Source organism: Apium graveolens, chromosome 11 (genome assembly GCF_009905375.1).
Source record: "Apium graveolens cultivar Ventura chromosome 11, ASM990537v1, whole genome shotgun sequence".
Taxonomy (NCBI): Eukaryota; Viridiplantae; Streptophyta; class Magnoliopsida; order Apiales; family Apiaceae; genus Apium; species Apium graveolens.
In genome coordinates, this window is record NC_133657.1 from 187,929,616 (window position 1) to 187,954,914 (window position 25,299).

At 31.3% G+C, this 25,299-nt stretch overlaps 1 protein-coding gene and 1 pseudogene across 1 annotated transcript; both read right to left on the bottom strand.

Annotated features, from left to right (window-relative positions):
• Positions 1-2,779: 2,779 nt before the first annotated feature.
• On the bottom strand, positions 2,780-6,768 carry LOC141697974 (trimethyltridecatetraene synthase-like). The gene is made up of 2 exons (XM_074502564.1): positions 5,813-6,768; positions 2,780-3,615 (listed from the first exon to the last, which is right to left on the bottom strand). The coding sequence occupies exons 1-2, from the start codon at positions 6,716-6,718 to the stop codon at positions 2,989-2,991; spliced, it is 1,533 nt and encodes a 510-aa protein (XP_074358665.1). The 5' UTR covers positions 6,719-6,768; the 3' UTR covers positions 2,780-2,988.
• Positions 6,769-12,470: 5,702 nt separating this feature from the next.
• Positions 12,471-21,915, bottom strand: LOC141696277 (trimethyltridecatetraene synthase-like; annotated as a pseudogene).
• Between the last annotated feature and the right edge of the window lie 3,384 nt (positions 21,916-25,299).

The window sequence follows — 25,299 nt, forward strand, 5'->3', positions numbered from 1 at the left end:
TATTAGCAACAAAAAAATTTAACTAAAATCATATCGCAACTATTCGTGGCAATATTATTTGAGATACTTTTATCTAAACTCAACACCATGATTTTCGGAGAAAAATAAAATATTCAAATTATAAAAAGAAATAGTAAAATAATTTATTTGGTACTAATCGTTAAAAATAATAAAATTAAATTTTTTTGCTAGCACGCGTAGCGCGCGGGCAAAGGTCCCTAGTTTCATTTAATATTTTTTTTGCCAAATTTATAGCAGATTTCATTAATAACATGAAAAAAACTCAATCGGGACAAACCCCCAATTGATCATGCCACCAGGTTGAAAAATAAATAAAAGAACTAAATAATTAGCCTCTTTGTTTCCGGATTGCTTAACTGATTGAATAAAAATATTCTGAAAATTAAAAATGAAGATAATGGTTTCTCGAGCGATCCAGCCTGCATCTCCACCTCCACCGAAAACAGTAGTTTCACAATTGACTCTCACATTAATTCCATGGATAGTACAATGTTCAGAGGTTTCAGTTGCAAAAACTGAGAGAACCCTCGTGTTATGAACAAAAATATTTTGTGAGAGGTGAGCACATGCGATTTTCACTATCGTTCCAAAAGCACCCCAGCTATCTACCTGCCGGACACCAGTTATAAACCTGCCGAAAGTGTTGTTGATGCGAGATATCCAGATCTCCCAATATACCGTAAAGTCCATTTTCAACACATCGCACAAAACGAGACACATCGCACAAAACGAGACAATCAAACACATAAATAACAACTCAATTAAATGAAATGAAAAAGAACCGAATTTTTGAACAAAATCCGATATTTATTGAAAGAAAATTCAAAACAAATGATAAAAATGTTGTATGGATGAAGAGAGATGATGGAGATAGAAATGAAGATGGGTAGAAAGGGTGAAGAAGGAGGTGTGATGATTAGGGTTAAAGGAAGATGGGGCGGCCTACTCTCATCGAGAGAGAATTAGGGTTTGCTCGGCCAGAGAGAGAACGAGTTTCATTTAATATTTAGTTGACCTGATTATAGAAATTCAAACATTAACAACCTTTATAAACGGATGAAAAGTTGACGTGCAAAAAATTTAAAATTTGTTTTGAGTTTAGCATCATTTAAAACCATGGTGTTTGTTAAAATTAAAAAAAATACTTCAAACCCATATTCCAAATATACAAGTTTCTTATAATCACTGAGGTGACTATGAAATATGGGAAATTAGCTTATTTCTTTATTTTTTATCTTCATTGTACCGTAACATGTAAATGTTTGATTCAAAATTAAATCAATAACTCATAAATATATTAGAATATTAACTAAAAACAATTTTTTAAATCAATCAAATAATAGTTCAAAAATACTTTAAATCAAATATCATTGCATCATCAATCAAATCCATACCTATTTCAATTCATACCCCGGGGGCGTTAGAAAGGGAAATAAGGAGAAAGAAAATAAATGATACTCAATTATTTTACTTGTTTGGTTCAGATTCCGAAACGGAATAAAAAAATTACTTGGTTATATTGATATTTAATTTTTCTAATATCATGTAATGTAAAAAGTGTCAATATATTTTATATTTATAACAACATAATTTATTTACATTGAAATAAATTAATATAATAAATTTATAACATCTTTGATTTTTTTTTAAAAAAATTAACACATAAATTATTTATAAAAAAATGTTTTAAATTTATAAAAACTAAATAAAAAATATTTTTTTATTTTTGAAAAATAATTTACTTATTAATCTATTTTTGAGTTGTAAAATTTAAATTATAATTAAAATGAATAAAGAAAGTTCTAAAGGGGAATGGGGGCATTGAGGTATTTGTGGGAAAGAGAATCACAATTTTTACTAAACAAATATCACCAAGTCTAATTGATTCTCTTTTCCTTTATTAATAACTCTAACCAAACGCCCACTAAATATACCACCCCCTCGCTAGCTATGCCCGTAAACTCTCATTTCATTAATTTCTATCATCATCACTTGTCTTTATTTTCATAGTCTCATTCTCATTCCTAATAAATTTTTTTTTCTCATCCCTTGCTCCCTAAATGTCTACAACACAGGAACTGCCAGAAGCCTTACAAATGATCATATGATAAATTATACTACCATGTTTCTGCTATTTCTTTTATCAAGTAAGATGCTTACCGTTAAGTGCTACTCTTTTTTGTCCTTACTGCGACGCAATTACTGTTGTCGATCGTTTCTGCACATTTGAGACTGACTGTAGAGTGTTATGTAAGTGATCATGTAACAGTCACCTTATAACTTTCAAGTGATTATAGAAAGATTCCTAAAGGACACCAGTTGACCTCTAGGCATCATTTTACTGCATTTTTTGCCTCCCTGAGTTTGTTTTATAACTCTTCATTCTCAAAATCGATGATAAGAAAATACTTTCAATACAAAATTGCACACTCCAGATAACCGATTTGACCATAATTTGTAATGCAGTTAGCAAGACAAAAGCTTTAGTAGTTTAGCCTACTTGTAATTTTCTTAATGCTACAACTTGTCTCAATATGATAAGTTCTAGCTCAGTCCTTTTCTACTGTCATAATTAGTAGCACTTAATTATACACTAATTGATCTCTGCAAAACCCGAGTTTACGGATTTCAGATGTAATTAAGGAGCCTTACATCTCGCCTAGTTAGATTAATGGTTACACATAATTGTAAACAGCAATGCAAGGATAGTTTAGATGTGATCCAAATAAATTTAAAATTTATATAGTGTGCCCGAATGGTTCACACTAATACTTTCACTCAAACAGTTCTGCAATCGATCTCTTAAACATACAATGACATATAAGAAACGTCCCATGCATCAAACCAGGCAAGAACGTTCCATCGACATTTTCATAACATGGTTTACACAGTTAAAAGAAACTTCACACTTTTTCTTCACTTCATTGTAATTATGAGTAAAATTCAAGTAAACAAGAACTAGCAATTTTAAGCATAAAGATGAGACGGAAGTCTAGGCTCAACAACAGCAACAAGGGGGACCTTTCTTGGAACAGAAAGTCCAAACGTTTCCTCCATATTCAGCTCCTCCGCCTTCATATTGTCGGGCAATTTCCATGCAAACCCATGCAGAAGATTGGCCAAGTTGAGTTGTATCAACTTAAGGCCTAGACTATAACCCGGGCACCTCCTCCGACCTGATCCAAATGGAAGAATCCGAAAATCTCTTCCCTTAACATCAATATTAACACCCATAAACCTCTCGGGACGAAACTCATACGGATCACTCCAAACTTTCAGGTCTCTTGCTATGGTCCATGTATTGATCAACACTATGGTTCCTTTTAGAATGTCATAACCAGAAATTTTGCAATCTTGGCTAGCCATATGGGGTACTAAAAGTGGTGCTACAGGGTGCAAACGTAAGATTTCTTTTGAAATAGCTTCAATGTAGGGTAGATTTTGAATATCTTTTTCCTCAACCCATCTTTCTTTCCCAATAATTCTGTCAAGTTCTTCAGTTGCAGTTTTGAACATTTTTGGATTTTTTAACATTTCTGATAGTCCCCATTCTATGGATGTTGCAGAGCTTTCAGTTCCACCGGCCAGTAGGTCCTGTAATTAACTTCTTAATTAAGTCAACATGATCCAATTACGTACCAAATCATACCTGCTACGCTGCTACTAATTGTATTTTATTGATGCATAGTGAGACAAATCATACATCTATATAAGTGTGCACCATATTTTTTTTATGAATGCAGAACAGTTGTTTCATTTTTCATATGTTATAAATATATTCTCCCAATGTGCGAATCTTTTTCTCCGTTTATATAGTACATGCTTGCAAATGTATGACGTGTGTAGTTCTTTACTTGGGGAAGAACTAAGTGCAACCTAGCTAGAAATGCACAAAAAGCCCGGGCCCGAAAATCTGACCCGACCCGATCCGGTCAAAACCCGGTCAAGCCCGGTCCGGTCAAAACCCGGCCCGGTCCCGGCCCGGGCTTCGGGCCTCGACGAACCCTATATTTTTAGGCAAAGCCCGGCCCGGCCCGGTTAAAAGCCCGGTTTCGGCCCGGCCCGGCCCGATTAAAAGCCCGAAAAAGCCCGGTTATAATCTGATTATTCTAATATATTTTCCTATATATTTATAAATTCACATTTACTATAAATATAAATAATACTTTAAACACATATATATTTACATATTTGTGATTAATAATATTATTTATATATTTCGTTGCATAAATAATGAAAGAAGATATAATAAGTACACTATATATATTTGGATATCATTGTCATGAATATTTGGATATCATTATTATCATTGTTATCATAACAATGATAAAATATATTATATAAACATGTTTATTTTTTGCCGAACTTAAATGTTTTCAACGAAGTAATGTTTTCCTAAAATATTCCATGTAAACTAATACATTTTTACGATGATCTAGTTGCTAACACATGTATTCTTCGGAATCTCTAATAATATTAGATCCGATTTAAATTAGAAAAAAGCCCGGCCCGATCCGATCCGGCCCAAAAAAAAGCCCGGTTAGGCCCGCCTCGAGGGCCCAAACGGGCTTTGACATTTCCGGAAAGCCCGGCCCGGCCCGGTCAAAGTCAAAGCCCGAAAAGCTCGGCCCTGTCAAAACCCGGGCTTTTTAAGGCCCTGTCAAAACCCGGCCCGGTGGGCCTTTTGTGCATCTCTAAACCTAGCTAGCTAGCATACAAAAGGATTAACAATATATATACTCTGTTGTTATAATGAACATACTATTGATTTTTTTTAGTTAAACACACACACTCCTTGTCTTTAACAAAGTTCGAACCCTCGACATCTTTTAAAGAGAGCAATAAAGTTCGAATCCTCGATATCCCGTAAAGAAAGAGCTTGGGAGATACCATTACACGAGATGTATTGGATTATAATATATATTGCTTAATAGACCTATTGATTATTCTATTAGTTCAAGTTGTACGGTTTCTTGATATATATATGTAAGAGGTTAAATATCAAGTAGGTGACTGACTGCGTCCAAAACATTCAAGTAGGTCACTCATTGCAAATTTGACTCAAAGTGATTATCGATTAACTTAATTTGATCATTAAGTTAAATTCGAAAACTGAAAATCGCCGAAATTGAAAAATGGTAACACGGGAGAGTAGAGCTTATTTTGGGCTTCAATATGATTTACTAAAACTTTCAATCTGGGTCACGAATCATGATGAAATATGGCTTTAATTCCCCTACTTGAGTTATTTCGAAGAATTAAAGCGAGATTTTATCATGATTCCGTGAGCCACATACAAAATTTTAGTAACCAAATTGAAGTCTAAAACGAGCTATACCTTCATGTGTTACCATTTTACAATTTCGGCTATTTTCAGTTTTCGACTTTAACGAAATGATCAAATTAAGATAATTGATAATCATTTTGAATCAAATTTGCAATAAGTGACCTACTTGAGTTTATTGGACGCAATTAAGTCACCTACTTGATATTTAACCCACATATGTAATAAGAACTACTGACCTTGAAGTTAGAATGTAAGATAGTAGAACCTCAAGATAAGGAGTATAATGTCTGTTGTAACAAACTTAATTTAGATAGTAGAACCTCAAGATAAGCTCTAGTTAGCTTTATCTAATTTTAAATGCTCACAATGTATCAGTATTATATAGCAGGACAGGAGCCAGGAGCTAGCTGTGCTTCCACCGGGTTCGTAATTATCAACATTTAATAAACAATTTTATGGATACAAATAACTAAAAAAACAGATTAATTAGTTGTATAACCGTACCTGAGTAAAAGCTTTAACACCATCTCTGTGAAGTTTAACTTGAACATCTTGATCATCAGCCAATTGCAACAATACATCCACCATATCCTTAGCAACATAATTCTTGCCATCAACATTAGTCCTTTTTCGAACTTCATTATGCTCATCAATCACAATCTCCAAAAACTTATCCAACTTTTTGCTAACATCTTTCATTCTCTTCACATAACCTTGCAGATCAAAAACCCCCAACCATGGAATAAAATCACCAATATTGTACACTCCGTTAAGAACAAAAAGTTCTTCAAACATGAACTTGAACTCCTCGGGCTTGATAACATGATCATCCACTTCACCATCCAAGTAACTCTTCCCTAATACCATCCGTCCAATAACATTAAAAGTAAGCTTCATGAGATCGTCTTTCAACAATATAGGTTTACCCGATGAGTGGTAAATAGATTTCATAAGTTTTTTCATTTCTTCAACGCGAATATATTGAAATGAATCTAATCTCTTTCCGCTAAATATCTCCATAAGACATATTTTGCGAAGTTGTGCCCAGTAAGGACCGTATGATGACCATGTCATGTCGCTGTAGTTGTAGACTGTGTACTTCCCAGCAGCGGTTTTAGGTCTTGACGCGAACAACAAGTCATTTTCTTTAAGCATGATCTCGGCCATGTTTGGAGAGGAGAGAATGACTACAGGTGAGGAACCAAACTGTAGTTGCATTATTGGACCATATTTTTGGGACAATTGGTGGAAAGAGCAATGAGGTAGGGTTCCTATTAAATTTAGGTTTCCGATGATCGGCCATGGTTTTGGTCCCGGAGGCAACTTAAGTTTCAATCGCCGGAGATAGTTTGGCAGGAGGAAGAAAGCTAAGGTTGCTAAGAAAAAACCTAGCAAAATAATGGTTTCCATAGATTGGTTATTGGTTATGATGGTTTGGTTTTGTGCAGAGAACTGATACTTATTTTGCTGTGAAAGTAAAGACCACTAAATATATAAGAGTGTGCCCCTATATTATCACAAGACATTGATACTATTGTTGACTCGTGATAAAATTGACAATTACCTTCGATACCCTCTAAAAGTTGACAACCCCTAAAAAATTATATAGTTAAGTTACAGGGAGACAAATATTGCATAAAAATATTATAAAATATATTATTTTGTAAATTAATTTTTAAAAAATTATTATTTTATTTAAAATCTTAAATTTTATATATGTGCTGAATGTAGAACATTATAAAATGTTTAATTTTATGAGAAATGTTTAGTTATTTCGGCTTGCAGAACATACATAATTTACTTATAAAACATAAACAATTATCAACAACAAATTTAATGAATTAATGATATATCTAGAATATATAATTTCACAGAATAATATAATATATTATAGTATTTTGATTGCTAAGCTTATATGATCTCAGCAGTGTCCAATAAAAGATGTGGTTTGGGAGAATCAAACTCAAAATATTTCATTCACCTATACAATCTCATACTACTACACCATATTGTCACCATATTGTCACATGTGCTTTTTTATCATATACATAATATGTAAGTGTGTTAAATTAATATTTTATTTAACTTTAAAAATATTTACTTGAATTCTCCAAAAAAAGATAGTTACTTGAGTATTTGTACAGTTAATTTTAAAAAATTGAATTCCAGATATAAAGTTAGGCACATTACATAAATGGATTATTATCTTATTTATTAATCATATTTTAGTTTAAAAAAATATATCTCATACTGTATATTTTTAACATATTTTTTTATTATAAAAAATAATTAAAATGTACATATATAATTTTAAAAAAAAATATTAAAAATAGAATCGCTTATATATAAATAATCTATATTCTTAGTACATATTTAGTTAAATTCGAATTATAACGAGTCAATGTATTTTAGTTTATTTCGAATTTCAAATAGAACTTGGTCCATTATTCAAAAAATATTCGAAAGTTGACTACATGACTCGGCCGAAAAATATCCTCATATTCTACGTTTTGTAAATTTAAATTACAAACTCGGTGAGAATATCTTACCAACAATGTGAAATTTTTTAATATCTTTGTTGATATAAATTAATGTGTTTGATGCCTTTATAGGATCAAGTCAATTGATTATTTATACTAAAATTACTAACTTCACTAGTAACACATTATTATTTTTGGGATTTATCCCGATTTTTAGAATATTCGAAATTTGATATGAGATCTCACGAGATTTGTTAAAATTACGATGATATATTAAATCGATTTATTTTTTATTTTTCACTTAAAAAAACTAGCTTTTTAAAAAGATTTCTTTTAGATAAGTAATGTTCATTGATCAAGATAATATTATACGAATATTTTGAATTATTCAAATAAAAGTTATATCTATACTATATTGTATCATTTGATTCAATGCATTTTATATTATTTAAAGAAAAAAAATATATTTTTCAATAATTTGAAGGAATTAACCAGTTCAAATAATATTTATAAAACTTCATCGAATTGAAAAATATTAAATTTTAGGAGAATAGTATACAATATTATCAAATTAATATATGAAGAAATATTATAGTCGTAATGAAATAAACTTAAAAATAGTTTAAAAACGATATAATTACAATTTCTCCTTCAAATTCTTCAAAAAATCATGAATATCTATAATAAGTCTTAAAAATATATAATTTCTTTTTATGTTACAACCATGATTGATAGTCGGTTGCGTAAATAGATATGAATTGTTTGTCAGTGATAATGTCAACACCATATATAAATTATAGCAATTTATTTATTACATAATTTTAATTTTTGAATAATTACAAATGCATGTTATTTAAGTAATCAATTATCTCACTAGATGTTAATAATGATTATATATGCACATAAATCAGATATTTAGCATAAAAATAATTGAAATCATCATAATTTACTAAGAAATATAATATACAATAATTTACATGCTCACACACACATACATATAACTTAATCTTACTTTGTTAATAGTAGTATAAATAAAAACTAACTTTTTTCTATACATACATACGTTGAATTTTAAAAAAATAATATATTTTTATTAAAATCAACTTTAATATTAAAAACAATATAAATTTTACATTATTGTATATTATGCTTGCAAGTCATTCTTGACTTCAGTTATACATGTTTATCTTTTTAAATTGAGTAAGTTAATTGTAACTTAGTAGTGAATTCAATAATAATATACACCAGTACATAAAGGTTATTTAAATAAAATTCAAAATTTCTGGTCAACTCTGTATTCAACATATATGTTAATTTTTAGCTTTTTATTTGTAAACATACTAACGACATTTTACATATTAAGTTTAATATTTTCGTTTTAAGCATACACTGACTACCCTGTTTATATTCATTTATTAAATACAAATTATACAACACAAACAAGAATATATATATTTTGCTTAATGAGCTATATTAGAAACGTTGTGTAATTTGGTAATGTTTTGTATGAAAATAATACACAGACAAACAATCAATTTGTATTTGATATAGGTTCGACATTGTACAATATTTACAAATAAGAAAACAACTTCGAGCAACTCCAACAACTTCCTTGTATTTTCACTACAAATAATATAAATCAATGAGCTCATAATTATTTAGAAGCCAAAATCAAACAATTTCTTCAACAATTCTCCTTAAATTCATTCTCTATCTATCTTTTTACTCATTAAAGTCATTTATGTTAAATAGACGAGTAAGAAAAATATAATATAATAATAGTGGAGGAGAGGGCATTCACTCCTAAAAGTGAGTAAGTATTCGAAACTCCTAATACTATAAAGGCCGACATGAAACTTATTGGAGAGAAATTTTGTTTACATTTCTTCAAAATTTGACCTAAGAGCCTATATAAGTATAGTGTTGGAGTTACTCTAACAACATTATAATTGCATTATGCATAAAAAACTCTGAAAAATGACTCTTGGCTCGCAATAGTTATTATTCTAGTATTATTAATACTCTTAACACATAAAGTTTCCAAAATACTATTGAATAAAATAACTTAATCATATCTCTTCTATATATAATTGGAGAACAATGGTATAATTTCCTGAGATTAAAAAGTCTCATTGAAAAGACTAAAATACCCATATTTTTAATATTTATATAAAAAATTTGGTTTGTGAGAATCAAACTCAAGTTATTTCATTCAACTATAGAACATCTTACGACTACACTATATTGTCACATATATTTTTTATCATACACATAATATGTAAGTGTGCTAAATGAATATTTTATTTAATTTTAAAGATACTTACTTGAATTCCGCAAAAAAAGGATAGTTAGTTGAATATTTGTACAGTTAATTTTAAAGAATTGAATCCCAGATATGAAATTAGGCAAAGTACATAAATTAATTATTATCTTATTTATTAATCATTTTTTAGTTTGAAAATATATTTCATATATTTTTAACATATTTTTTATTATAAAAAGTAATTAAAATGTACATCTATAATTTTTTTTAAAAATATTGAATATAGAATCGCTTATATATAAATAATCTATATTGATATTACATATTTAGATAAGTTCGAATTATAATGAGTCAATGCATTTTAGAACTTCGTCCATTGTTCAAAAAATACTCGAAATTTGACTACATGGCCCGTCCGAAAAACATCTTCACATTCAACGTTTAGTAAATTTAAATTACAACCTCGGTAAGAATATCTTACCAATAATGTGATTTTTTTTAATAATTTATGTTAATATAAATTAATGTGTTTGAGATCTTTATAGGATCAAGTCAATTGATTATTTATATTAAAATTACTAATTTCACTAATAATGCATTATTACTTTTGGAATTTGTCCCAATTTTAAAAATATTTGAAATTTGAAATGAGATTTTACTAGATTTGTTAAAACTATGATTATATATTATATTGATTTATTTTTCATTTTTCACTTAAAAAAACTAACTTTTTAAAAAGAATTCTTTTAGATCAACAATATTCATTGATCAAGATAATATTGTAAAGATATTTTGAATTATTTTTAATATTTTGAATTATTCAAATAAAAGTTATATCTATATTATATTGTAGCATTTGATTCAATACATTTTATATTATTTAAGGAAAAAATATATTGTTCAATAGTTTAAAGGAATTAACCAGTTCAACTGATATTTATAAAATTTTATCGAACTGAAATTTTTTAATTTTAGAAGAATAATATAAAATGTTATCAAATTATTATATGAAGAAATATTAGAGTCGTAATGAAAGAAACTTAAAAACGGTTTAAATAACGATATAATACAATTTTTCTTTCGAATTCTTGAAATAAATCATGAATATCAATAATAAGTCTTAAAAATATATAATTCATTTTTATGTTACAACCATGATTGATACCCGGTTGGGTAAAAAATAGATATGGATTGTTTGGTAGTGATAATGTGAATACCATATACTCCCTCCTGTCCCCCTCAATTCTTTACATTGGGGGACGGGGGCTCGGCACACACTTTAATGCTCTTATTAAATGTAGTTGCATAATTTTTTTAAAAATATTTTATCTTTTAATCTTCAAAATTTGACTAAAAGCTTATATATTGATATTGTTGGAGTTCTCTACAAATCTTATAATTGCATTATACATAAAAAACTTTAAAAAATGACTAAAAATTTTAGAAAATGACTCGGGTCTCGCGCGAGTTATTATGCTAGTTTGTAATGATTATTTAACATTGATATGTAAGGTTGACGCACTATTGGAGTCTGGAGACGTGGTTGTATTAGATTATACAACATGATAACATAAATCAATGTTAAGAAATATTTATACGCGAATGTGACGTGCACATGAACTTTAAAATATATGTAAATGGTTGTTAGAAAAATTTATTTATATGATTACGCAAAACATTAATTTTGTATGTATGTGAAAATGAAATCATATTAGTATATTTTGTAAATCATACAGTGAAGTCGAGCTTGGTACCCAAATCCACATAGCAAGTTGTTCTCAGATGATGTCCTACTATGAGTCTGGTACGAAATATTTAATTGGCCGTGCTGATGTACTGAATGCAAGGTTTTTAGTTTTATTACACAATATAGGTACGCCTGTCCTTCGTACATGTGTTGGGAAAATCGACTCTAATGTTGTGTTCCAGAATCAAGAAAGGAAAAGAAAAGAATAGAAATAGATATTTTTTTTTCTCTTTAAATCTTTTTAAAAGTGAGAAGAAGATTTTGAAGATAAATATATAAGGATTTTCTCTACAAATCTTTAGACATCTTTTCTTTTCTTTTATAAAAAGATTTTTGCGAACAAGTTGAGGAAATTATTCTTCCATTTTCTTTTCTTTTCTTTCACAAAAAAGTTTCTATAATACAGTTTAAAAGGAAGCGACGCAAAGGGTTGTCAAAGTATAATGATCCCATACATGTACCGAGTTGTGTCCTCCATATATCAGAGAGAGGTGACATTTGAATGGGAAATTTAATTTCCGGTTGATTAGGTTCATCTCATCGGTGTAGATTTTAGTTATCTTTCATATTCTCTTAGGTAACAATATTCAAGTGTTAATTTGTTCCCTTCATTGTTCTAGACAAGTTTTAATATATTTGGATAGAATGAACACACTTTCTTCACTTCATAACCTCAGCATACAAGCGAGGCATAATTTTAAACATAAAGATGAGATGGAAGTCTAGGCTCAACAACAGCAACAAGGGGGACCTTTCTTGGAATAGAGAGTCCAAAAGCTTCCTCCATATTCAGCTCCTCTACCTTCATATTCTCAGGCAATTTCCATTCAAACTCATGCACAAGATTAGCCAAGCTGAGTTGTATCAACTTAAGCCCTAGGCTATAACCCGGGCACCTCCTCCGCCCTGATCCAAATGGAAGAATCCTAAAATCTCTTCCCATCACATCAATATCAACACTCATGAACCTCTCGGGATGAAACTCATACGGTTCATCCCAAACTTTCGGGTCTCTTGGAATTGTCCATGTATTGACCAACACTATAGTTCCTTTAAGAATGTCATAACCAGTAACTTTACAATCTTGGCTAGCCATATGGGGTACTAATAGTGGTGCAACAGGGTGCAAGCGTAAGATTTCTTTAGAAATTGCTTCAATGTAGGGTAGATTTTGAATATCTTTTTCCTCAACCCATCTTTCTTTCCCAATAATTTTGTCCAGTTCTTCAGTTGCAATTTTGAAAGTTCTTGGATTTTTCAACATTTCTGAGAGTCCCCATTCTAGAGTTGTTGCAGTGCTTTCAGTCCCCCAGTTAACATGTCCTGTAATATAATTTAAATTCATCAACTTAAATCTGACATTACTGAATCGCCAAAATTAGCTGCCATGCTACCAATTTATAATAGTAGCTCGTAATGATATACTCCCTAGCTCTTTCAAAATTTGAGTCGTTTTGAATTCTAGTTCTTGTTTTAAGGGATTGAAAAAATTTACTAGGACCTGTCTTACAGTGACCTTGAGATAAAATAAAGATTCCTCAATGTTGAATAATCAAACAAGTTGAATTTATTCTGCAGTAAAAAGAAACTAAATTGCAATTTACAATGCACATATTAATCACTATCTCAAATAAAAATGAGCTCTTTTTATTAGTAAAATTGATGTGAATGCAGAGATCATTAACATTTATTATTCAATCACAGCTCATATAAATTTATACGAGAGTTAGTGACTATTATGTGCTTTTAACACATCATAGAAAACTCGTTTATTATAATACACAAAAGTCTTCGTTCAAATAAATTTTGAGTAGAAGATTACACACGACCGTCTAGAGTTGCATGTCAAAATTGACTATAGTGGAGCCTCGAGATAAGCTCCAGATGTGTAAATTTTTGTGCTCATGTCTGACGTTGACGTTGGCGTAACCTCCTGCTATTCAACTGGTAACTAACTAAATTGTAATATCTAATAACTAAAACGGTTTTTCTGATGTGTGCCGAGTAGACCTGGCAAATCAGATAACCGGATCGGTTTCGGATCGGATCTATTTCGGATCGGTTCCACTTTCGGATTATGATATAACTCAAGGTCATTTCGGATCGGATCGGATGTGATTCGGTTCGGGTCTAATTCGGATAAAAAACGGATGAAATTCGGATAAAAATCGGACAAAATTCAGGTTCGGATTAAATTCGGTTCAGATATTTCGGATCTTAACTTATATATGTTTTCATATTTTGAGACTTAAAAAAATATATTTTTATTAAATGTAGTACTTTTTAATATAATATAATGTACTTTTACATTAATTTATAATTAAATAATTAAATTATCACGAATATAAGATACATTTAAGTATGAAGTTTGCTTATTTCGGATCATATTCGGTTCAAATATTATATGAATCGGTTTTGTTCGGTTCCAATTTATCATCGGATCTAGTATTTCGGATCATTTTCGGTTAAATTTTCGGTTCGGGTAATTTTCGGATCGGTTTAATTTGGTTTTCGGATAATTATCGGATTATATAATTCGGATCTCGGATCGGATCTCAGATCCATAGATTTCGGTTCGGTTCTTCGGATACAAACCCATTTTGCCAGGTCTAGTGCCGAGTGCATACAATAAGCACTAACTCTAATGATTTTTGTATATTTTGATTGGTTCTCTAATTATAAATATTGATGGACCCAGCATTTACAACTTCACTGATAAAAATGTATCAAACTCATAAAATTTAGTGCTTATTGTGCCCAGACCGTAACTAAAATGGTTAGCTAAATGATCATTATCTAAAAATTTGTTAAATTTGTAAGAGTTTTTACTCCCGTAGTAGTAGCTATAATGGTTAGCTATATTAAATAAAATTATTTTATTATTATTTTTACATACATATATATATGAAAATTTTATATGTTAAAATAAATTTAGTATATATTTAGTTAAATACAAGAAAAAATATAAATAATATATTTAATGAAAATATATTAAATATAATAATATTTTAATATATATTAAAATTGAAATATAATAACATATTTAAATATAACCAAACATAATTGATAAACATTACTTATATATTTATTATAAAATATATAATTATATTATATTATATCTATTTGTATTATACAAATATGCAATGTATATTAAAATAAATATATTAAGTGTAATAAAAATATGTGTATATATTAATGTGTAGAGATTGTTAAGGTTTAAATAAGGGCAGAAAAGCTGAGGTGGATGCTTATGGATAATAGATACAGAAGAGTTAAGAAGAATAAATTGTTTTCAAGTTAACCATGATATCTAAAATTATTGCTTACAGGTTTAATGGTTTAATGGCTGGAGGGGTATATTTTTTACCTAATATCTATATTATGATATTACATAGACTTTTTATAAACATGATTGGAAATGCTTTAATATCTAAAACTTAAAAATTTGGTGCTCTAAGAGTATATTCAATACAAAAAAGTGTTTTTGGTATTAATAAACACTACAAATTTATGAAGCCTATATTAAAATTGAATTTAAGATAAATCATGTTAATCGGAAATATGGCCTCAACAATACAAATTTACGAAGTCTATATTAAAATTGTAAACAATACAAATTTATGAAGTCTATATTAAATATTAATATATTAAAATTGCTTTTATATTTACCAACTAACAATTGAAAAACAGAATATATAGGGTCTGTTTGGTTGCTTACACTTATCTGATTTAAACCCTTAATTAGCAGTAAATTGAAGTAACGACGTATTTTTTCTCAACTTATTTTGCTTTTCATATTTTTATTAATTTTAGTTTTAAAATATATGTTTTAAATGTTAATTCAATTTAAAATTCACGAATTAAGTTAATTAAGTTGAAAGCTTATTTATTTTAATTCATTCAATTAAAAAAATCTATTTAATAAATCAAATTATTCAAACACTTATATATTTATCTATTTATTATTTATAAGTCACTTAGTTAATGTATATTATAACCTAATTTTTCAATCGGGCTTATAGTTGGGGTAAGAGACAAGTGAAGTGAGTGTACCTGAGTCAAAGCTTTAACCCCATCTCTATCAAGCTTAAGTTGAACATCCTGAGGATCATCAGCCACTTGCAATAACACATCCAACATGTCCTTAGCAACATAATCCTTGCTACTAACATGACTCTTCTTTCTAACTTCATTATGCTCATTAATCACAGTCTCCAAAAACATATCCATCTTTTTGCTAACATCTTTCATTCTCTTCACATAACCTTGCAGATCAAAAACCCCTAACCATGGAATAAAATCGCCAATATTGAACACTCCGTTAAGAACAAAAAGCTCTTCAATCATACACCTAAACTCCTCCGGCTTCATCACCTCATTATCCACTTCACCATCCACGTAACTTTTCCCCAACACCATCCGTCCAATTACGTTAAAAGTAAGCTTCATAAGATTATCTTTTATAGTAGTAAAGGTTTGCCCGATGAGTTGTACAGAGATTTCACAAGGTTTTTCATTTCTTTAACGCGAACGTATTGAAATTCATCTAATCTCTTTCCACTAAAGATCTCCATTAAACATATTTTGCGAAGTTGTACCCAGAAAGGACCGTACGATGACCATGTCATGTCACCGTAATTGTAGGTTGTGTACTTTCCAGCAGCGGTTTTAGGCCTTGAGGCGAATAACAAGTCTTTTTCTTTAAGAATAATCTCGGCCATGTTCGGAGAGGAGAGAATGAGTACAGGTGAGGAACCAAAGTTTAGTTGCATTATGGGACCATATTTCTGGGACAATTCGTGGGAAAGTGCAGTGAGGTAGGTGTAGAATTTCCAATGTGAAAAATGAAAATTGTATTGAATGAATAAAATGTACAGATAGTTTTGAGTTATGTACAAGTTTACAAGAACAAACTTTTAGGCGGGAAGTAACTAACTCTCAACTAGATTAAATGTCTAATCTACCCTTAACTAATTTCTAACTTATCCGCTATCTATTTTATGCAGTCTAATACCCTCCTTCAAATTGGCAGGTCTGAACATGTTTCGAACTCCCAATTTGCTCAATAAATACGTTAGTCTTGCAGCTGTCGGAGGTTTAGTAAATAGATCAGCTGGTTGTTGTTTGGTAGACAAGTACACAGGTTGCACCAGCCCTTCCTTGACTTTCTCTCTGATGAAATGACAGTCCAGCTCGATATGCTTTGTCCTCTCATGCAGAACTGGATTTTCAGCTATGTGAATTGCAGATGAATTATCACATTACATAGGAACTGGTGTAGGAATCTTGAAATGTATTTCTTTGAGTAGATTGTATAACCAAGTGACTTCATATTGTGTAGTTGCCAAAACTCTGTATTCTGTCTCTGCAGAAGATCTTGCTACTGTATTCTACTTTTTGCATTTCCATGAAATAAGTGAATCTCCCAACATGACACAGTATCCAGACAATGATCTTCTAGTCATAAGACATGTAGCCCAATTAGCATCACAAAAAGCTTTCAATTTTAATGGACTTTTAGCTGATAAAAACAGACATAGGCCAGGATTACCCTTTATGTACCTTACTAATTTCAGTGCAGCCTTCCTTATCAGAAAAGAGAAGACTGTAAAGAAAATGAAAATCTGTTGGTGCAGCCATAAACTGACTCAATATATACACTGGATAAGAAATGTCTCGTCTGGTAATTGTCAAGTAAATCAATTGCCCAACCAATCTTCTGTATTGCATAGCATCAGGAAAAGCTGTTCCAGAATCAGACTGGAGATTATTTTGAGCTTCCATGGTTATAGCACTTGGTTTTGCAGCCAATAGACCTGTATTCTCCAGCAAATTCATTGCATACTTCCTTTGATGTGTATATATGCCTTCTGAAGACCTTGCTATTTCAAGTCCAAGAAAATAGTTCAAGTGTCCTAAATCTTTCAGTTTGAACGTAGAAGCAAGAAACTCTTTTATTTTTCCAATTTGCTTGACACAAGAACCAGTCAGTATTATGTCATCAACATAAATCAGCAATACTGTAACTGAAGTAACTGAATGTAGATAAAACATAGAAGCATCTCCCCTTGATTGTGTAAAGCCAAATTGGATAACAGCATCAGAAAACTTATCAAACCACTCTCTTGGGGACTGTCTTAGACCATAGATAGATTTAATCAGTTTGCAGACAGGATTAGTGCCAACAAAAGAAGCAGGAAGAGGCACACATGGAGGCAATCTCATATACACTTCTTCATGAAGGTCTCCATTTAAAAAAGCATTGGTAATGTCCAACTGATTAATATGCCAGTTTTGAATAGCAGCAATGGATAGTACCAGTCTGATAGTGACCATTTTAGCTACTGGTGCAAAGGTTTGAAAGTAATCCACTCCTGCTGTCTGTGTAAAACCTTGAGCCACCAATCTGGCTTTATATCTTTCCAAAGTACCATCAGATTTATACTTGACTTTATAAATCCATTTACAACCCACTGCCTTCTTGCCAGGTGGAAGAGAAGTAATTTTCCAAGTATTATTGGCTTCCAAAGCATTCAGTTCTAATTGCATTGCTTTACACCAATTAGAATATTTTATAGCTTGAGAATAAAATAAGGGTTCAGGAATGACAGTGGAATTTGCTACAAAAACCTGATAAGTTGGTGTAAAACCTTGCACATAATCAACAATATGAAGTGGGTATGTAACAGTTGTGGCACAAGTCTTATTAAGAATTGTTGGAAGACCTGTATAATCTGAGAACATAACTGGTAACTGTTTTACTCTAATAGGTGTAGAACTTTGCTCAGGTATAGGTAATACTATAGCAGAACCACTATCAGAAGAAGATATATGATCAGCGTTATCAGAATCATGAGAATTATCAAGATGAGAATTAGCAGAAGGTGAATTATCATGAGAATGATGTGAATCATGTGAAATAGAAGAAGAATGATGATGTTCCAGCTCAGTGTGTGCAGAAGATGGAGTATTTGACAATACTAAATCATCAATAAAAGAAGAATCTGAAGGAAACATGGTTGAAGTAATAGAAACAGATGTAGTAGGGAAAAACATTCTCATAAAAGACAACATCTGTAGACACAAACTTATGACCTGTTTCAATATTAATGAGTTTGTAGCCTTTTTGATGTTGAGGATATCCAATGAACACACATTTAGTTGCTCTTGGAGCAAACTCATCTGCTCTCTTAGACAAGGTAGAAGCATATGCAAGACAACCAAATACTCTCATATGATCATAGATAGGTGGTTTATGAAAAAGTATTTCATAAGGAGATAAGTTGTTTAAGATTTTAGATGGAGTTCTGTTTATGATATAAGTGGCAGGGAGTAAACAATCTCCCCAAAGATGAATTGGAACTTTTGAATTAAATTTGAGAGCTCTTGCAACAGAAAGAAGATGTCTGTGTTTTCTTTCAGCCCTTCCATTCTGTTGAGGAGTCTCAACACAAGAACTTTGATGATCAATTCCATAAGACTGAAACAATTTTGTAAGATCTTTATTAAAAAAATCTGAGCCATTATCAGATCTCACAATTTTAACTGAGGCTTTGAAATGATTCTTAATGTGAATCAGAAAATTAGAAAAAATTGAGAATACTTGAGATTTATTTGATATCAAGAAGGTCCAGGTACATCTACTACAATCATCCACTATAGTAAGAAAAGAATTACAAGTAAAATATGTCTTATACTTGTAAGGCCCCCACAAATCACAATGTAACAAATGAAAAGGTTCAGTAGAATGACTAGTACTAGCTGGAAAAGAAGACCTGATTTGTTTAGCAAAATGACAAACATCACAAGGAATAAAACTACAGGACTCAACTTGAGTAGCAATAGCACTAATCTTCTGCATTACAGGAAAAGGTATGTGACCTAATCTAGAATGCCAAAGTTTTGAAGTGTCTGAATGAGCAGCATTACAGTGAGCTGAAACTTGAGGAAACAGAGAAGTGAATTGTGATGAAGTTGGTAGAAGTAACTTGTACAGTGAACCTTGGAGTTTACCAATCCCCGACAGTTTTCTTCATTGTACAGTCCTGAATAACACACAGATGAGACAAAAATTGAAGTATGCAAGGCACAGAAAAAGTCAGTTTACTGACAGAAATCAAGTTGAATTGGAAACTAGGTACCAAAAGAACATCATAAAGAGTAAGTTCAGATGTTAACACTATAGTTCCTTTAAGTTTAACCTTTGTAAACTCTCCATTAGGCAAACATATATCAATATCACAAGCAAGAAGATCAGAGAGCAAATCGTGACAACATGTAATGTGATCTGTTGCTCCTGAATCAAGAATCCAATCTCTAGAGGCATGACAATTAACAAGGCATACAGAAGTCAGATATGAACATGAATGAGACAGAGTACCTGATTGAGGTGGTTCAAAGTTTGTTTGAGATAATTGACTTTGATTTAGAAGATTCAACAACTGTTGATACTGAATATCAGACAAACAATTTCCAGCAGAGTTTTCAGGACCAACAGAACTTTCAACTTTGTCAGTAGAGGTTGGCACTGTGGATGAAGCAGTAATTTGAACAACAAAATTGTTCTCCTGATGATTAGTCTTAGCAGGAGCAACATTTTGCTTATTTCTTGGTGGAAAACCAATCAAATGAAAACAACGATACTTAGTATGATTCTTTCCATGACAATAAGTGCACTCCAGATTAAACCTCCTTCCATCCGGCCTCTTAACATCAGTTTTCTTAAAATCAGATCTAGGAAACCTAGCTTTACTCATAAGAGCAGCAAACTCAACAATAGTGTTTGACAGAGCTACATAATTTCTCTGGCGTTCTTCTTGTTGTAATAGTGACAAAACAGTTGTTAGTGGAGGGATATGATTCATCATAAGGAGTTGACCACGAATATTAGTATAAACTTCATTTAATCCCATCAAAAACTGAGTAACTTTCATAACCTCTTCAGATTGTTCCTGTTGCTTCTTAGCTTTACAGAGACAGACACATACACACTTAGGAATACTAGATGCTTGAAGCAGATCATCCCAAAGCATCTTAAATTTTGTGTAATATCCAGAAACAGTAAGATTTTCTTGTGCAAGAGAGCTTAAAGCCTTTTTCAACTCAAAAATGCGTGGACATTACTCTGAGAGAAACGCATATTGATATCATCCCAAACATCACTTGCAAGAGCAATGTAAACGAGACTAGAACGAATCTCAGGAACAACAGAGTTAAGAAGCCAAGTAATTATCATATCATTGCAACGCTGCCAATGTGCAAAATAAGAAGATGATTCAGAAGGAACCTTGAATTTTCCGATAACAAAACCAAGCTTATTCTTCGCTGAAAGTGCAAGAGACATCGATCTTTTCCATTCATTGAAGTTTTCACCATTCAAGACACTAGTAACAAGAACTTGACCAGGATGATCTGAAGGATGTAGATATAATGGATGACTCGCATCCAAAGTAACTGACTGATATGAACTTTCAAGATCAGATTCTGGAGTTTTTGTAGCATCTGTAGAATTATCCGTCGATGTAGACATAGTGTTTGATGAAATGTCGCACAAAGAGAGATTGATAGAAAAAGAAAATGATCGTAATATGATCGGATTCAATCAATTTTACTATGATTACTATCAACAATCAGTAGAATGATTGTTGCAAATAGAAACACTGGACTTTACTACTGAAAGAACGAAAAATAAGAATGAAACAAAAAGCTTGATTGAAGCTTTAATGGCGGAAAAAGATGTAACAAACTAAAGAAACAAAGATTATATGCCATGATACCATGTAGAATTTCCAATGTGAAAAATGAAAATTATATTGGATGAATAAAATGTACAGATTGTTTTGAGTTATATACAAGTTTACAAGAACAAACTTTTAGGCGGGAAGTAACTAACTTTCAACTAGATTAAATGTCTAATCTACCCTTAACTAATTTCTAACTTATCCACTATCTATTTTATGCAGTCTAATAGTAGGGATCTTATTAAATTTAGGTTTCCGATGATCGGCCATGGTTTTGGTCCCGGAGCAAATTTAGGTTTAGAGCGTCGGGGATAGTTTGGCAGTAGGACGAAAGCTAGGGTTGCTAAGAAAAATGCTAACAAAATAATGGGATCCATGTGTTAGTTATGATCGTGTTGTGTAGGGAACTGATATTTATTACACAATATGATAATGTAAATCAAGTCCACAGTCAAGAAATATTTATAAATTATATACACATGCATATATACATGCACTTTAATTAAAGACTAAGTAAATGGTTGTTAGAAAAATTAATTTATTTATTACATCTGCATTGAAGTGGCTTGCTCGATATAGATGGGATGAGGAGACCCAAGTCTATCCGCATATATAGCCCAACTCGTCCAATGTAGATGATCAGGCCCTTAAACTGGAGCAGTTTTACAATCTATACATAGAAGACTAAAGTTAATGGGCCAGGGCTATACTGGAGTTGAAGAAGCTTAATGACTTGGCTCGCTCAAAATGACAACCAGAAGATCTATTCCTTATATATTTTGATAGATTACTAATGGTTTGTATCAGATGATAGATTATTAATATCTCTTATCTCTTCAATATATAAATATTAAAAACAGGGGTTCGTGAGAATCGAACTTAAGTTATATTATTCAACTATAAAACCTCTTACTACTACACCATATTGCCATATGTGCTTTCTATCATACTCATAATATTTAAGTGTACTAAATGAATATTTTATTTAACTTTAAAGATACTTACTTGAATTCCGTAAAAAAGGATAGTTAGTTGAATATTTGTATAGTTAATTTTAAAGAATTGAATTCCAGATATAAAATTAGGCATAGGACATAAATGGATTATTATCTTATTTATTAATCATTTTTTAGTTTGAAAATATGTCTCATATATTTTCACATATTTTTAATTTTAAAAAGTAATTAAAATGTACATATATAATTTTTAAAAAAATATTGAAAATAGATCTCTTATATATAAATAATCTTTATTGGTATTACATATTTAGATAAGTTTGAATTATAATGAGTCAGTGCATTTTAGAACTTGACCCATTGTTCAAAAAATACTCGAAATTTGACTACATGACCCGGCCGAAAAATATCATCACATTCTACGTTTAGTAATTTAAATTACTAGCTCGGCGAGAATATCTTAACAATAATATGAAATTTTTTAATATCTTATGTTAATATAAATTAATGTGTTTGAGGTGTTTATAGGATCAAGTCAATTGATTATTTATATTAAAATTACTAACTGTTATTCCCAAGGAACTAACAATGAGATTTACAGAAGGGGGGTTGAATGTAAATCTCAAAACTTTTTCAAGTTTTGAGCAGTTTCAAAAGATAAGTGTATGATGAACAGATGTGTGTGAATTGCTTTGAGCAGGTGCAGACAGATGTATATTCAAGACACAAATGTAAAGAACACAAAGGCTTTAAAAACTTTTCTGGTGGATTTGTTGTTCCACCAGAGATGTGTATTTCAGAAAATCTGTGATACAAAGAATTGTTCACAGCTGCTTCCTAGTACAAACTAGATGATTTTCTCTCTATGTTTTTCTAAACAGCTCTGGAAAATTCATATTTAATTACTAGCTGCAACTTGGTTTATATATCACCAAGTTTTCAAGTGAAGACAAAGATAAAAATATAATCATAAAATAGTTCTTCACATGTTTCTTCTCCATTTCTCTATCCAATGCAATTTAAGATAATCTGTGAATCTTTGAATACTTTCTTGTTTGCACCAGAATGGAAATGCTGCTTTTTCTTGATTCCTCCAAGAGGCTACCACATTCCAATTATCTCTGTCAACCCATGTGCCTCTGTCAGCTTATGAATTGTCACTATCAACTGTTATGGAACTGAGCATCTGTTGAAGCTTTCATCCGTTGATGGCTTTATCCGTTGATGCTTTCGTGACATCTGTTGATGCTTTAACAGTTGAAGCTTTATCCGTTGATGCACTCATCCGTTGATGGATGTTATCCGTTGAAGTTTTAGTGACATCCGTTGATGCTTCAACAGATGAAGCTTTATCCGTTGATGCACTCATCCGTTGATGGATGTTATCCGTTGAAGCTTTAGAGACATCTGTTGAAGCTTTGTTTCTCATCCGTTGAAGGCCTTTAATCTATCAGTTGATACTACTTCATTTATATAAAATTACAAGGCATGAAATATTTACAATTAGCCCTCCTATTTGCATATCCACTAGTAGTCAACATGACTTATAATTTCCTACAACTTCTAAGAATTATAACTCAATTACAAAGACTAAAATGTGCTACAATACTAAACTTATTTCTAAGTAAAGGTACTCCATCGACGGATAACCAAAGTGGTCTTATCCGTTGAGGCTACGAATACTAAATTTCTACTTAAGTGTTTTGTTTAACTTATCATCAAACTAATACATATATTCCTAACAATCTCCCCCTATTTATGTCGACTAGAATTATAGGCATAAATTCAGGGTTAACTTGATGATAACAAAATACTTAACAAATATATGAGTTGAAACTAAGTAGAAATTCAAAAGTGCTGCAAAAGTGTATGTACTGAGATAGAGTTGAACATTTACAGTGTTTCCAAGGGTGCTCCTTTAGCCTGAGCAAATTATTTTCTTTTCCTTTGTTCCCTTATTTTCTTCCCTAGCCTCCTGTCATTTTCCTCTACTTGAAGTTGGAGTTGTCTGTAGAATTCAGCTTCATCTTCTTCACGGATATCCAACTTAGATTGCATGTCCTTGAGAGTTTCATTACTGGCAATTTTAAGCTGGTCTTCAAGTCTGAAAAGTCTTCTGACTCATTTATTATCTCTGAACTCCATCAACCAATGAGGTGATTTATGAATTGTAATTCCATGCTCAGGGATGAGTAATGTTTTAGGCAAGGAATTTGACTCCCACCAAGTTTTCCTTATGCTGGCAATCTTGTTGAGAATCTCAGTCGTGGCAGTCCTGGTAAAGCCAGTATCCCTTTTGATAGCTGAGTAGACTCTGATCAAGGTAGAATAGCCCTCACTTAGAATTCTTTGAAGAGGCAAAGTCCTTTCCACACTTCCTTTATACTTGAACACTAACCTTTCTGGTAGCTGTCCATAGGCATTTATTCCCCTTACTTCCTCTAGCTCATCCAGGTAGAGTTCAATATCTGTATATTCTTTTATGTCACAAATGTGAACATAATCATCCTTTGAGGCTTGTGGCTTAGGCTTAGGTTTATGTTTCTGAGTGAATTTTCTTGAGGTTGGGAGAGGTATGGATTTGGATTTTCTTTTATGTTCCTTTGGTGGTGGAGGAGTAATTAAGAAGGTAGGCAATTTGATGGTGTCCCAATCAATAGGTTCCTCTTTAGGGATGATTGGTTCACCATGGATATTTATACCGGGGTCAGCAATAACAGGTTCAAGAATCGAAGATAGTGGTTTAGATTTTGATTGGGTTACCTCAGTGTTATCTTCACTCTTCCTTTTTGCCTTGGCCTTCTT